Source organism: Coregonus clupeaformis, chromosome 20 (assembly GCF_020615455.1).
Source record: "Coregonus clupeaformis isolate EN_2021a chromosome 20, ASM2061545v1, whole genome shotgun sequence".
NCBI lineage: Eukaryota > Metazoa > Chordata > Actinopteri > Salmoniformes > Salmonidae > Coregonus > Coregonus clupeaformis.
This window is the reverse complement of record NC_059211.1, coordinates 21033189-21049696: the sequence shown is the minus strand read 5'-3', so window position 1 is coordinate 21049696 and position 16508 is coordinate 21033189. Positions and strand designations below refer to the sequence as shown.

Below are 16508 nucleotides of genomic sequence, written 5' to 3'. Positions count from 1 at the left end.
AGTGATAGCACGGTAATGAAGGAACATAATGATGTGATCTGAGTGATAGCACAGTAATGAAGGAACATAATGATGTGATCTGAGTGATAGCACAGTAATGAAGGAGGAACATAATGATGTGATCTGAGTGATAGCACGGTAATGAAGGAACATAATGATGTGATCTGAGTGATAGCACAGTAATGAAGGAACATAATGATGTGATCTGAGTGATAGCACAGTAATGAAGGAGGAACATAATGATGTGATCTGAGTGATAGCACGGTAATGAAGGAACATAATGATGTGATCTGGAGTGATAGCACGGTAATGAAGGAACATAATGATGTGAGCTGAGTGATAGCACGGTAATGAAGGAGGAACATAATGATGTGATCTGAGTGATAGCACGGTAATGAAGGAACATAATGATGTGATCTGAGTGATAGCACGGTAATGAAGGAACATAATGATGTGATCTGAGTGATAGCACAGTAATGAAGGAACATAATAATAATAATAATATGCCATTTAGCAGACGCTTTTATCCAAAGCGACTTACAGTCATGCGTGCATACATTTTTGTGTATGGGTGGTCCCGGGGATCAAACCCACTACCTTGGCGTTACAAGCGCCGTGCTCTACCAGCTGAGCTACAGAGGACCACAATGATGTGATCTGAATGATTGCACAGTAATGAAGGAACATAATGATTACATTTTACATTTACATTTTAGTCATTTAGCAGACACTCATATCCAGAGTGCATACATCATTTATTTTTATTTTTATACTGGCCCCCATGGGAATCAAACCCACAACCCTGGCGTTGCAAACGCCGTGCTCTACCAACTGAGCTACATCCCTGCCGGCCATTCCCTCCCCTACCCTGGACGACGCTGGGCCAATTGTGCGCCGCCCCATGGGTCTCCCGGTCGCGGCCGGCTACGACAGAGCCTGGATAATGTGATCTGAGTGATAGCACAGTAATGAAGGAACATAATGATGTGATCTGAGTGATAGCACGGTAATGAAGGAACATAATTATTTTTATTATTTATTTATTTATTTATTTTAGTCATTTAGCAGACGCTCTTATCCAGAGTGACTTACAGTTAGTGAATGAATACATGTTTTTTTGTTTTATTTTTATTTTATTTTATTTATTTATTTATTATTCCCTGTGGGAAACGAACCCACATCCCTACCGGCCAAACCCTCCCCTACCCTGGACGACGCTGGACCAATTGTGCGCCGCCCATGGGTCTCCCGGTCGCGGCCGGCTGCGACAGAGCCTGGACTCGAACCAGGATCTCTAGTGGCTCTAGTGATGTGATCTGAGTGATAGCACAGTAATGAAGGAACATAATGATGTGATCTGAGTGATAGCATAGTAATGAAGGAACATAATGATGTGATCTGAGTGATAGCATAGTAATGAAGGAACATAATGATGTGATCTGAGTGATAGCACAGTAATGAAGGAACATAATGATGTGATCTGAGTGATAGCACAGTAATGAAGGAACATAATGATGTGATCTGAGTGATAGCACGGTAATGAAGGAACATAATGATGTGATCTGAGTGATAGCACGGTAATGAAGGAACATAATGATGTGATCTGAGTGATAGTACGGTAATGAAGGAACATAATGATGTGATCTGAGTGATAGCACAGTAATGAAGGAACATAATGATGTGATCTGAGTAATAGCACAGTAATGAAGGAGGAACATAATGATGTGATCTGAGTGATAGCACGGTAATGAAGGAACATAATGATGTGATCTGAGTGATAGCACAGTAATGAAGGAACATAATGATGTGATCTGAGTGATAGCACAGTAATGAAGGAGGAACATAATGATGTGATCTGAGTGATAGCACGGTAATGAAGGAACATAATGATGTGATCTGAGTGATAGCACGGTAATGAAGGAACATAATGATGTGATCTGAGTGATAGCACGGTAATGAAGGAGGAACATAATGATGTGATCTGAGTGATAGCACGGTAATGAAGGAACATAATGATGTGATCTGAGTGATAGCACGGTAATGAAGGAACATAATGATGTGATCTGAGTGATAGCACAGTAATGAAGGAGGAACATAATGATGTGATCTGAGTGATAGCACGGTAATGAAGGAACATAATGATGTGATCTGAGTGATAGCACGGTAATGAAGGAACATAATGATGTGATCTGAGTGATATGCACGGTAATGAAGGAACATAATGATGTGATCTGAGTGATAGCACAGTAATGAAGGAACATCATGATGTGATCTGAGTGATAGCACGGTAATGAAGGAACATAATGATGTGATCTGAGTGATAGCACAGTAATGAAGGGACATAATGATGTGATCTGAGTGATAGCACAGTAATGAAGGAACATAATGATGTGATCTGAGTGATAGCACAGTAATGAAGGAACATAATGATGTGATCTGAGTGATAGCACAGTAATGAAGGAACATAATGATGTGATCTGAGTGATAGCACAGTAATGAAGGAACATAATGATGTGATCTGAGTGATAGCACAGTAATGAAGGAACATAATGATGTGATCTGAGTGATAGCACAGTAATGAAGGAACATAATGATGTGATCTGAGTGATAGCACAGTAATGAAGGAACATAATGATGTGATCTGAGTGATAGCACGGTAATGAAGGAACATAATGATGTGATCTGAGTGATAGCACAGTAATGAAGGAACATAATGATGTGATCTGAGTGATAGCACGGTAATGAAGGAACATAATGATGTGATCTGAGTGATATCACAGTAATGAAGGGACATAATGATGTGATCTGAGTGATAGCACAGTAATGAAGGAACATAATGATGTGATCTGAGTGATAGCACAGTAATGAAGGAACATAATGATGTGATCTGAGTGATAGCACAGTAATGAAGGGACATAATGATGTGATCTGAGTGATAGCACAGTAATGAAGGAACATAATGATGTGATCTGAGTGATAGCACAGTAATGAAGGAACATAATGATGTGATCTGAGTGATAGCACAGTAATGAAGGAACATAATGATGTGATCTGAGTGATAGCACAGTAATGAAGGAACATAATGATGTGATCTGAGTGATAGCACAGTAATGAAGGAACATAATGATGTGATCTGAGTGATAGCACAGTAATGAAGGAACATAATGATGTGATCTGAGTGATAGCACGGTAATGAAGGAACATAATGATGTGATCTGAGTGATAGCACGGTAATGAAGGAACATAATGATGTGATCTGAGTGATAGCACAGTAATGAAGGAACATAATGATGTGATCTGAGTGATAGCACAGTAATGAAGGAACATAATGATGTGATCTGAGTGATAGCACAGTAATGAAGGAACATAATGATGTGATCTGAGTGATAGCACGGTAATGAAGGAACATAATGATGTGATCTGAGTGATAGCATAGTAATGAAGGAACATAATGATGTGATCTGAGTGATAGCACAGTAATGAAGGAACATAATGATGTGATCTGAGTGATAGCACAGTAATGAAGGAACATAATGATGTGATCTGAGTGATAGCACGGTAATGAAGGAACATAATGATGTGATCTGTGTGATAGCACAGTAATGAAGGAACATAATGATGTGATCTGAGTGATAGCACGGTAATGAAGGAACATAATGATGTGATCTGAGTGATAGCACAGTAATGAAGGAACATAATGATGTGATCTGAGTGATAGCACGGTAATGAAGGAGGAACATAATGATGTGATCTGAGTGATAGCACGGTAATGAAGGAACATAATGATGTGATCTGAGTGATAGCACAGTAATGAAGGAACATAATGATGTGATCTGAGTGATAGCACAGTAATGAAGGAACATAATGATGTGATCTGAGTGATAGCACGGTAATGTGCACTTAAGGTATAGGGTTTACCGGCATTTAAAGCGCACTTCCGGGTTTTCTGATCACGAGTAAATCTGATTACGAGTATCAAGAGTGATAAAGCGGATTCGATTACGAGTATGATGAGATCGCCACACCCCTAGTCTAAACCAATTTACTACGAGTATGACGAGATCGCCACACCCCTAGTCTAAACCAATTTAGGATGGGGCGAAATACTAGAGCCTGGAAATACAATTTAAAGTTTGGGACGGATAGTCGTCCTACGTCTTTCTCTCTTTGTAAATGTATTAATTTTATCCGGGATCGTTTACCTTGCCAAATACATTTTTAAACCGCACTATGAATGTCATCCCAATAGCCAAAAGGGGGAGCCATGGGAAGCATTGACCTACAGCAATTCAGCAATGGCAATATATTTATTTTGCCAATAGATATTCTGCTGGTTAAAGCAACTGGGATAGATAGTTCTCACAATGGTGCCCGTTTAGTAAAGTTAGATCAAAGCTGAAACAATGTCTTGCAAGATCACATAACGATGAACCGACCCCTGACTCTGGGGACTCTTATTTGTTGAGTCAGGGTGTGATTTTCAATGTGTATTTTCTATGTTTGGATCTAGTATGTCTAGATCTATGTTGGCCGGTGTGGTTCCCAATCAGAGGCAGCTGTCGCTCGTTGTCTCTGATTGGGAGCCATACTTAGGCAGCCTATTGGCACTAGTGGGTTGTGGGATCTTGTTTCGTGTGAGGTATGTTGGTTGTGTACCTTGGACTTCACGTTTAGTTTAGTTTGTTGTTTTGTCGTTGTTTATTCAGTTCAAATAAACATGTATGCATATCACGCTGCGCCTTGGTCTGACCCGTCAATCAACGAACGTGACAGAAGATCCCACCAAACGAGGACCAAGCAGCGTGTCCAGGAGCAGACAGCCTGGACCTGGGAGGAGATCCTGGACGGTAAGGGGTCCTGGACTTGGGAGGAGATTCAGGCTGGGATGGATCGCCGTCCTTGGGAGGAGACAGTGGAGGCCCGGTATAGAGAGGAGAAACAGCGCCAACAGTGCCGACGACGGAGACCCGAGAGGCAACCCCAATAATTTTTTTGGGGGCACGGTGTGGGACGACGAGGCAGCAGGAGGCCGTGGAAGGGCGAATCTGCAGGTTAGGAGAGGAGGCCACCATGTTACGGGGGCTATTGGTTCAGAGGGAGCAGGAGTTATTCGGTCAGAGGGAGGCGCTACAGGAGGCTAAAAGGGAGAAGGAAAGAGTAGAGGCACAGCGAGAGGAGCTGGTTAGGCAGCAGTGGCGCGTGTCGCCAGTCCGGTCCGGCTCGTTCCTGCTTCCCGCACTAAGCCAGTGGTGCATGTTCCTAGTCCGGTTCGGCCCGTGCCTGCTCCTCGCACCAGACCAGTGGTGAGTGTGTCCAGTCCGGCACGGCCCGTGCCCGTTCCACCGGTGCCTGGTCCGGCACCATTCAGCAGCTCCAGTCCGGAGCCAGAGCAGTCCGCTCCACCGGTGCCTGATCCAGCTCCGGTCATCTGCTCCAGTCCGGAGCAGTCCGCTCCACCGGTGCCTGATCCAGCTCCGGTCAGCTGCTCCACTCCGGAGCCAGAGCAGTTCACTCCACCGGGGTCCAGTACAGCTCCGGTCAGCGGCTCCACTCCGGAGCCAGAGCAGTCCGCTCCACCGGTGCCTGATCCAGCTCGGTCAGCGGCTCCACTCCGGAGCCAGAGCAGTCCGCTCCACCGGGGTAGTCCAGCTCCGGTCAGCGGCACCACTCCGGAGCCAAAGCAGTCTGCTCCACCGGGGTCTAGTCCAGATCCGGTCAGCGGCTCCACTCCGGAGCCAGAGCAGTCCGCTCCACCGGTGCCCAGTCCAGCTCCGGTCAGCGGCTCCAGTCCAGACCCAGACGTCAGCCCCTCTCCAGGTTCGGGGTCTCTCACACCAGGGTCCAGACAGGGCTTGGAGTATAGTGGGAGGAAGGAGAGGGGAAGCAGCGCGCCGAGGTCCAGACCAGACCAGGGGCGCAACAGGGAGGCGACGAGTGAGAGGTCGTCACGCCCTGAGCCGGATCCGCCTCCGAGGCGGAATGCCCACCCGGCCCCTACCCTGTTATGTTTATGTTGTGCGGTTGGAGTCCGCACCTTTGGGGAGGGGGGGTACTGTCACGCCCTGACTCTGGGGACTCTTATTTGTTGAGTCAGGGTGTGATTTTCTATGTTGTATTTTCTATGTTTGGATCTAGTATGTCTAGATCTATGTTGGCCGGTGTGGTTCCCAATCAGAGGCAGCTGTCGCTCATTGTCTCTGATTGGGGACCATACTTAGGCAGCCTATTGGCACTAGTGGGTTGTGGGATCTTGTTCCGTGTGAGATATGTTGGTTGTGTACCCTGGACTTCACGTTTTGTTTCGTTTGTTGTTTTGTCGTTGTTTATTCGGTTCAAATAAACATGTATGCATATCACGCTGCGCCTTGGTCTGACCCGTCAATCAACGAACGTGACAGCCTGTAACATTACTGTTACACCAAAAACACCTCCTCATTTCTAATGACATTTCTGGATGGTTAGCTGAAGCTCAATAGTAAAAATAAAATAAAAAATAAATCGCCAAAACTCAACAGAGCGGGCAGGATATATGCTTCGCTTGAAACAAAATACAGGAAGGCTATATAGTTTAACACCATCTGCTCTAATTCGCTCACGAAACAGTAATTCAAGATCTAAATGCATATTCCCAATGAAACTAATTAAGATCATGGAGAGGCAGTTTGGACGTTTTACTGGTAAATAATTATTATTCACGATTGACAGGGATGAAGGCCTATTTTGATATGTGGTACGGCCTAACTTGGTGTTTGAGGGTATTAAAAATATAGATGTATATTTTTTAGACAGTGTGGGTATAGGCAGACGTTGCTATTGGAGGATGTATTTTATGCATATTCTATAATGATATAGAATGATATTGTATAGAACTATATATTCAATAGGCTACATCTGTCGGCACAAACTTTGAGGAAATGATGACGTCATTTACATTTTTATTTTGCGCTCCCTCACCTAAAAAAATAACACTACACATTTTGCATTGCAGTCATTTAGCAGACACTCTTATCCAGAGCGACTTACATGAGCAATTAGGGTTAAGTGCCTTGCTCAAGGGCACATCGACAGATTTTTCACCTAGTCGGCTCGGGGATTAGAACCAGCGACCTTTCGGTTACTGGCACAACACTCTTAACCACTAAGCTACCTGCCGCCCCGCTGGTCATCTCACCAGTCATGACTGGTCTACCCTAGTATCACAATCCTAGTGAGGAAAATGCACCATGTGACCATCAGACTGTTATAATGACTATTATGGGCTGGTGAATATGGTGTCTTAGTTACTTTTATCATGTTTTACTTATTCAAAGAACACTATTTATTATTATTGTACTGGGCACCCTTTTCCAATCCAGCCCGTCTTCTCTCTGCCCAGCAGAGCACTGGGAGTGCCCACAGGAGCCCCACAGATACAAGGTGATGGGGAGTGAAGGAGACAGAGAAGGAGGATAGGAAGAGGAGGGAAGAGAGGATGGGAACATGGGAGAGAGAGGGAATGCAAAGACAGAGAGGGGGTGAGCGAGAGAGGGAGAGACAGATAAAGAGAGGTAAAGAAGGTGTGAGAGAGACTTTTACATCCACTCACAGGTCTGTATTCAGCTGCCTGAGGAGAAGACTGGGAGTGTCTGGGTATTCAGCTGCCTGAGGAGAAGACTGGGAGTGTCTGGGTATTCAGCTGCCTGAGGAGAAGACTGGGAGTGTCTGGGTATTCAGCTGCCTGAGGAGAAGACTGGAAGTGTCTGGGTATTCAGCTGCCTGAGGAGAAGACTGAGACTGTGTGTGTGTGTGTGTGTGCTAGCGTGCTTTGGGAGGGGTCTCTGAGGTGGCCATTGCGACCAGAAATCAAGCAGATCAGTGTTTGGGTGATGGAGAAAGGAGAGAGAGGGAGAGAAAGTGAGAGAGAGAACAAGAGAGAGAGAGAGAAGGGGAGAGGGTGGGCCACCGTTCGGAATTGTTATCTCTGCAAGGCATGTGTCATGCAGATATTTGGCTTCATTTTTCCTCACTAGATGGGATTGTTTGGAATGGGATTCAGAAAAACACTGATGCCCTGTCTGCATGTTATACGACAGCTAGGGTGTATGGCAGGTTTGTCTAATGTCCGTCTGTGGATATGCATGGATGTATTTTTGCTTGTGTGTTTGTGTGTCTGCTTGCTTGTGTGTGTGTATATATGTGTGTGTGTGTGTGTGTGTACATGTTTGCATATGTATGTGTCTGATATGTGTGTGTGTGTGTAGTAGTAATAATAATAATAATAATAATGCTGAATCCCAAATCAATGGGCAGCTGTCCAGATCTTCAGCATAGTGCCTAACGGGATGGTTTGGGGATTTAGATTTAGCATGGGGTTTGGGATATGTGAAACACGTACTGCTCAAAGCAGTTCTACACACTCCCTTCCCCCTGGTCTGCCTGTGAGGTAATGCAGTCTCTGTTGCTAGGCGGAACATTGGGCTTAGAAAGAACAGGAACTCACCCTGGAGGTGTTTCTGTGAGGCTTATCAATCCTATATTAAGACTCCATTGATGTATTTATAAATATTCCATGGACTGACTGAGAATGCCTTCCGTGGGTCACTACATCAACTATACTGGAGAAAGTGGCTGCAGGACCTATTTGTAGTTTATGAATGCTGTTATGAATGTGTAAAAAACATGTTCAAATCAAATCAAATTGTATTGGTCACATACACATATTTAGCAGATGTTATTGCGAGTGAAATGAAATGCTTGTGTTCCTAGCACCAACAGTGCAGTAGTATCTAACAATTCACAACAATACACAAATCTAAAAGTAAAATAATGGAATTAAGAAATATTTAAATATAAATATTAGGACGAGCAATGTCGGAACAGTTCCAGGTTTATGAACGCACTGGTAGTGTTGAAGTCAGAATGTTGTTATACATGTGTTGCGTTTAGTTCCAGGTGTGTTCCGTTGACATCCCAGCTGTGTTGTCCTGTGTGAACTGTGATTTAATGTGACATGTTTGCACAGCACCCCACCCTCTTAAGGGTGGCCTGGACACAATAAAGCTTGTTCATATGTACCGACCATCCCCTGAGTCGACCCCCGTGATTCAATATGACACACACAACAACTTAATATACTCTAAAATGTCTGGTAATCCTGCTAACCTCAGTAACCTGAGGTGTAGTGCTCAGAGGGTGATTGTTCTTCAAGTCACAGTGAAAAGTGAATCACTTTAGCTGACGTTACTGCGCAATGCTAAGCTAGCATGTAAACTACCCTAATGTTACCATGTAGGCCTCAGCATTTGACTGGTAAACTACTTTAGGCTGTGCAACCATTATTTGACGTGGCAGAGCAGTGGGAGGGGGAAGGTTAGTCCATTTACATTCGTTTGTTTGCATTTTCTTCAACAATACCACAGAAAAAAAGTTATACATCAAGCTCTTTCCTTACAGTTACATATTACAGTATATTCCATATAGTCCTACGCATTGCTTTGCTATTATCATACATATCTACTATATATACAGTATATCTATAAGTATTACATGTATTATTATTATTCTACAGAGTGGTGATAGATCAGTGGAGCCTGAGAACTAATAACAGAGCTGCTGCCGCTAAATTAGCCCTTTTCCTAGAACAGCGATTTCCCAATAAAATGCTTGAGTTAATGGACACCTGTCTGTGACTGCTGACCCTGGGTCTGTTGAAAGGGGTCGTATTGTCCTCTGGCCCTTCAGCAGCATGGCGTCAGGTGCACTTGAGCAGAGTGCACACACAGACACACTAATACACACACACACACCTGCTACTCCTAGTCTGTCGATAAGCCCCAATGGGCAATGTGTGGCCAAATGGAGACACCACCAGTGTCCCAATGTCAATGGGTTTCCCACTGAGTATTACTCAAACACAAAGACACACACACACAACGAACCATACACACACACACACACACACACACACGTAAGCTGCACACCAATCTGCCTGTCAATGAGGCTCATAAATCAAGGTATTGTGGAGGTGTTGGCTTCCAAGAGGAGTGAATACAGGCCTCATTAGAATGCTTCTCAGGGGCAGGTGTCTGGTCTTTCTCAGCCAAATTACAGCTGCATGGGGAACAGGACCAATTAGGGTACAGTGAATAATAACTCTTAAGATTAAAATGAAATATATTGTTTTTACATTTGTCAAATTACTATTTGCAATAGAAGAACATCCTGAAACAAGATGGAATTCCTTAACTCTCTCTGTAAGTACTCCAAATGTAACCTTCCATAAATAGACTGTCTATAGTGGCAAGGTGAGTAAACTGAAGGTTATCTATGACTATAACAGATAAACAATCCAAACCTTATTTTACCTCATGACATACGTTAGTAGACAGTATGGGGCTATTTTTCTCTGGAACAGTCCCTGGGTGTTCTTTCCAGGAAGTAGCTAGTTCTGCTCTCCTCTTTCATCATTAGTCTGTTCCAGGAAGTAGCTAGTTCTATTCTCCTCTTTCATCATTAGTCTGTTCCAGGAAGTAGCTAGTTCTATTCTCCTCTTTCATCATTAGTCTGTTCCAGGAAGTAGCTAGTTCTGCTCTCCTCTTTCATCATTAGTCTGTTCCATGAAGTAGCTAGTTCTATTCTCCTCTTTCATCATCAGTATGTTCCAGGAAGAAGAACCACACAGAGCTGAACAGTGTATCTCTCAAACCAGTCCACGCAGACCCCTAGCTTATTTCAACATTGCCCACTTGATACACCTGATTAAACTGATTCAACTGATTCAACTGATTCACCTGATTCCACTGATTCAACTGATTCAACTGATTTATCTGATTCAACTGATTCAACTGGTTAAGGGCTTGGTGATTAGCTTAGTTGACTGGTTGACTAAGGTGTGCTTCAGTTGGTATAAATCAGATATGTGGAATGGCTGAATGTCACCAAGGACTGGTCAGAGAAGAAGGGTTTTAAATGTGACAGGTGTTTATAGGGCTGTGGTATCTAGTTAAACTCATGATCTATGATTTATAGAAGAGACTATCTGGTGGGGTGACCATCTGGTTGTTGATGCCATAACACTGACTTTGACCTTGTGTGTGTGACCACCGTGTGAGTGTGTGTGTGTGTGTGTGTCTGTGATTGTGTCTGTGTATGTGTGAGTGTATGTGTATGTGTGTGTGAGAGTATGTGTGTGTGTGTGTCTGTCTGTGTGTGTGTGTGTGTGTGTGTTTGTCTGTCTGTGTGTGTGTGTGTGTGTGTCTGTCTGTGTGTGTGTGTGTGTGTGTGTGTGAGTAACCGATATGAGGTCAGATTTAGCTCAGTAGTTGACGTCTCTGGCTAACCAGCCGTGGTGGAAATATCAAAGTTGTAATAGAGCCTTTACAGAGAGGAGATGGGTATGTAGGACATACACCGTGTGTAGGGACACTGTGTGGTTTGTGAAAACACTGTGTTGTCATCTCCTAGTCTGTGAGTTGGTTGTTACCTAATGATGCTTACCTTATCTGTTTATATGGTCCTGCTTGCTGTGTTGTCATTATATCTTGTCCTTCATGTTCAAATCAATAAGAATTAGATTTTTTCAATTGTATATTATTATTTACCTCCTGTGTCACGATCTCATCTAAAAATAAACAACATTTTGTTCCTGCAGCAAGTGATTGTGCGTGCCTTTATAGGCTGCAGTGTTTAAACTGTGGCCAGTTGAGATCTCTGGAAAGTGGCCCACTTTCTGCCCATCTCTGAGGACCTACGCCTCACTGAGCAAAGAACTGTTTTGGGACAGGCATTCTCTCTGGCCACCCCCACTAGTATTGTTCAGGACTCAGCCAGCAGTGTACAGCACAAACTGTCCTCTACAGCACAAACTGTCCTCAGACAACTCTGCCAAAGGACAGACTAAAGGGACTTTTCTGACGTGCAAACAGGTATTTCATTTCAGAATTGGTTAAAATTAGGTTACAGTTAAGATTAGGGTTAGGGTCAGAGTTAAGGGTTTGATTAAGGTTAGGGTAAAGGTAAGGGTCAGTTTTAGATGTTGGCTAGTTGGTTTGCTAGTCAGAAAAGTCCCTTTAATCTCACCCCTTTGCCAAGGCCTTTAGGGTTAGAGAGCTGCACTTCAAAACAATGATGTTTACAATCTACTTCCTGTTGAACTATTGACCCCTGCTGCCATCTTTGACCAGCTCTCCGTTGAAAAGGAGATCAACAAGATGTACTTTTTATTTTCTTTGTTCAAAGACGTTTGGTTCACTTCTCCTTTAAAAGAGTTCCACTGATCTCAGTGTGTGGTTGTGTTCCTTTCCCTTAGCAGGCTGACATTATGCAATTCTGTAGCGTACTGTAGCCACCTAAATAGCCTGTAGGCTGCAGACTGTACTTGTCTTCTCTGTTGATGCTTGGCTGGACACTGATGTCTTTCATTCACTACATGCCTGGGTGTAGAAATCGTGTCTCTACTCTACTGCCTGTGTGCCTCGGTTTCTGTAGTGTGCTCACAGTCGGGTTCAAATCAGTGGTTTATAAATACAATCGTCTCAATTTGAGGAATTTGAGGAATTTTCCCGTGCTGAAGTGAAATCCTAAAGGGACAGGTCAGGATGTGAGGAGGAATTGACCCCCACGTCTCTTGAATCACATGATACCAGTGTCCGTGACCCTGCACTCACTGCACTCTACCTAAATATAAACACTGTTGACGTGTGTATGTGTACTGGCCTGAACTGTGTGGTCACACACACAAATGCAGACACACTTATAGGAATAAATACATGCATGCACGTATATACAGTAAGAGAGAGAGAGAGAGAGAGAGAGAGACAGAGACAGAGACAGAGACAGAGAGAGAGACAGAGTATTGACAATGAACGCCCTCTGTCCCTGACACGTGGGGGTTAAGTCCAACTTGCTCGCTCTCATGTTGCAGAGTGAAGGATGGTGACATTTTATTCTGGCAGAGGGAAAGGGGACGTGTGTGTGTGGGAGAAGGGAAGCACTGACAGTTCTACAACAAATGTCTTCGTCTGTCAATCTGTTTCACTATGGAAAGGTAACTGACCATGTACCCCCCCTCTATCTCTCTCTCTCTCCTCCCTCTCTAGATAAGTTATTTGGGAAGCGGCTGCTGCAGGCTGGGAGGTACATCATGTCTCATAAGTCCTGGATGAAGACCGTGCCCACTGAGAACTGTGACGTCCTCATGACTTTCTCAGGTGATGCACAAAAACACACACGCATGCACACACACACCAACACTGAGACACACACACACACGCATGCACACACACACCAACACTGAGACACACACACACACGCACGCACACACACACTACTCAGCGTTATTGTTCACCTATACATTTGTACAGCCATCCATGCACTAGGAAAAGCAGAAGTAATTTTTCATTTTAGTCTCCCTGACTTCATGAATAGTGATAACTTCATTGCAACATTAGCCATCCCAGTACATGGCTTGTCTGTGCTACTCTGCTCAGTCATCACTGGAGCATAATGCTCATTAGACAACACACAGTCATCGCTCCAGGCTAGTGAAAAAGTCATGATTCTAATATGGGTTATTTATGTCTCTTGCTTTTGAGATAATGATGCTACATATGATTCTAAATTAAAAACAGTGTTTCAGTGTTTGGTTTATGTGGAACAATTTCACTGTAAACTGTTGCTAATGTCTTGAAGGTTGGTATTTTCATTAAAACCTTGATATACTGATATAAAATAAATCAAATATTTGTTTAAACATGTCTGTTTCTTCTCCTGTGACAGACCGGACAGATGACCACACGTTGCTATGGCTACTAAACCACATGCGCCTGGGCATTCCAGAACTCATCATCCAGATCCGACATCACAAACACACGCATGTCCACGCCTTCTTCGTCACGGCAACATATGAGAAGTAAGAACCCCGCTCCGAGGGGGGAGGGGTGTGGTATGACAACATCACCACACTAGCATTGGCCATCTATTGGCTAATGTATAGACAATGACAGTTACCAGCTAAATAGATCCTGGAGGGTAGATTGAATTACAGACAAGGCATCTGGTTACTGTCTCACCCTAAGGCACGTAAGGGAGTCAGGCTTTGACTGACCATACATGAAACTGTTCCTACATCAACAGCAGAGCCGACTAGGTGAAAAATCTGCCGAAGCGCCCTTGAGCAAGGCACTTGAGCAAGGCACTAAATTACTGAAATGTAAATGTCTGTATGTGAATGTACTACAACCACTGTTAAGCAGTCTGGACCTTTATGGTGCAGGTTATTAGTGTGTGTTCTCCAACTACATGTTCAAGCCAGTGCTTGACTTGGACAGAAATAAGTGCCGGTACTCATTTTGGGTGACGGTACAGTTTATATATAGGTGCAGGAACTCTGCCAGACTCATAAAGTAAACTACAGTGCCTTCAGAAATTATTCACACCCCTTGACTTTTTCCACAGTTTGTTGTGTTACAGCCTGAATTTAAAATGGATTAAACAGATATGTTGTGTCACTGGCTTACACACAATACCCCATAATGTCAAAGTGGAATTAGTATTTTCTAAATGTTTACAACAAAAAATTTAATGAAAAGGTCAATAAGTTTTCAACCCCTTTGTTATGGCAAACCTAAATACGTTCAGGAGTAAAAAGGTCCCGTGTAGCCCAGTTGGTAGAGCATGGCGTTTGCAACGCCAGGGTTGTGGGTTCGATTCCCACGTGGGGCCAGTATGAAAATGTATGCACTCACTAACTGTAAGTCGCTCTGGATAAGAGCGTCTGCTAAATGACTAAAATGTCAATGTCAAAATGTGCTTAATAAGTTGCATGGACTCACTCTGTGTGCAGTAATAGTGTTTAACATGATTTCTGAATGACTACTTCATCTCTGTACGCCACACACACAGTTACCTGTAAGGTCCCTCAGTCGAGCAGTGAATTTCAAACACAGATTCAAAGACCAGGGAGGTTTTCCAATGACTCGCAAAGAAGGGCACATATTGGTAGATAGGTAAAAAAAAAAAAAATTGAATATCCCTTTTAGCATGATGAAGTTATTAATTACACTTTGGATGGTGTATCAATACACCCAGTCACTACAAAGATGCAGGCGTCCTTCCTAACTCAGTTGTCGGAGAGGAAGGAAACCGCTCAGAGATTTCACCATGAGACCAATGGTGACTGTAAAACAGTTAGAGTTTAATGGATGCGATAAGAGAAAACTGAAGATGGATCAACAACATTGTAGTTACTCCACAATACTAACCTAATTGACAGAGGGAAAAGAAGGAAGCCTGTACATAATAAAAATATTCTAAAACATGCATCCTGTTTGCACTAAAGTAATACTGCAATGAATGTGGCAAAGCAATACAATTTTGTCCTGACTACAAAGTGTTATGTTTGGGGCAAACCCAATACAACACATTACTGAGTACCACTCTCCATATTTTCAAACATAGTGGTGGCTGCATCATGTTATGGGTATGCTTGTCATCGTTAAGGATAAAAAGGAAACAGAATAGAGCTAAGCACATCCAAAATCCTAGAGGAAAACCTGGTTCAGTCTGCTTTCCACCAGACACTGGGAGACGAATTCACCTTTCAGCAGGACAATAACCTAAAAGGACAAATCTACACTGGAGTTACTTACCAAGACGACATTGAATGTACCTGAGTGGCCTAGTTTTGACTTAAATCGGCTTGAAAATCTATTTCAAGACTTGAAAATGGTTGTCTAGCAATGATCAACAACCAACTTGACAGAGCTTGAAGTATTTTGAAAGGAATAATGGGCAAATGTTGCACTATCCATGTGTGGAAAGCTCTTAGAGACTTACCCAGAAAGATTCACAGCTGTAATCGCTGCGAAAGGTGCTTCTACAAATTATTGACTCAGAGGTATGAATACTTATGTAAATGAGATATTTCTGTATTTCATTTTCAACACATTTGTAAAAATGTATAAAAACATGTTTTCACTTTGTCATTATGGGGTATTGTGTGCAGATGGGTGAGGAAAAAACATCTATTTTGAATCAGGCTGAAACACAACACAATGTGGAATAAGTCGAGGGGTATGAATACTTTCTGAAGGCCCTGTAAAAGAGGTGCAGGAACTAGCTACACACACATACAGACATTTACATTTACATTTTAGTCATTTAGCAGACGCTGTTATCCAGAGCGACTTACTGGATTGGGGTTAAGTGCCTTGCTCAAGGGCTCTGCTGTTGATGTAGGAACTGTTGGTTCAAGTCCTGCTCCTGCTGGTTCCCCGTCAAACGCTACTCTAACAGTGCAGTATAGTGTAACTCCATTTGGTCATATGAAGCTCAGGGCTAAAAGCTCTGATATCCTTTGGCTGTTCTAAATAAAGCAGTGCATTATCATACTACAGTAATCGGCAAAATAGCACACTTATCCACATTTTTCCAACACATAATTGCTAAATTGCGATTAGCAACGCTGCTGCCACTGTGAAATGTATATCGGCCATCGCTTCCCTGCCTGTAGCCCTTTGAGTGTTCTGTCT

At 43.3% G+C, this 16508-nt stretch overlaps 1 protein-coding gene across 4 annotated transcripts in view; it reads left to right on the top strand.

Annotated features, from left to right (window-relative positions):
• Window positions 1-16508, top strand: part of ano8b (anoctamin 8b) — a 78463-nt gene that overhangs the window by 35110 nt on the left and 26845 nt on the right. For all 4 annotated transcript variants that reach the window (XM_041840548.2, XM_041840549.2, XM_041840550.2 and 1 more), the window contains exons 2-3: window positions 13077-13187; window positions 13756-13888. In XM_041840548.2, coding sequence (XP_041696482.2) covers window positions 13077-13187; window positions 13756-13888 — 244 coding nt within the window. The remainder of the gene's footprint in view (window positions 1-13076; window positions 13188-13755; window positions 13889-16508) is intronic.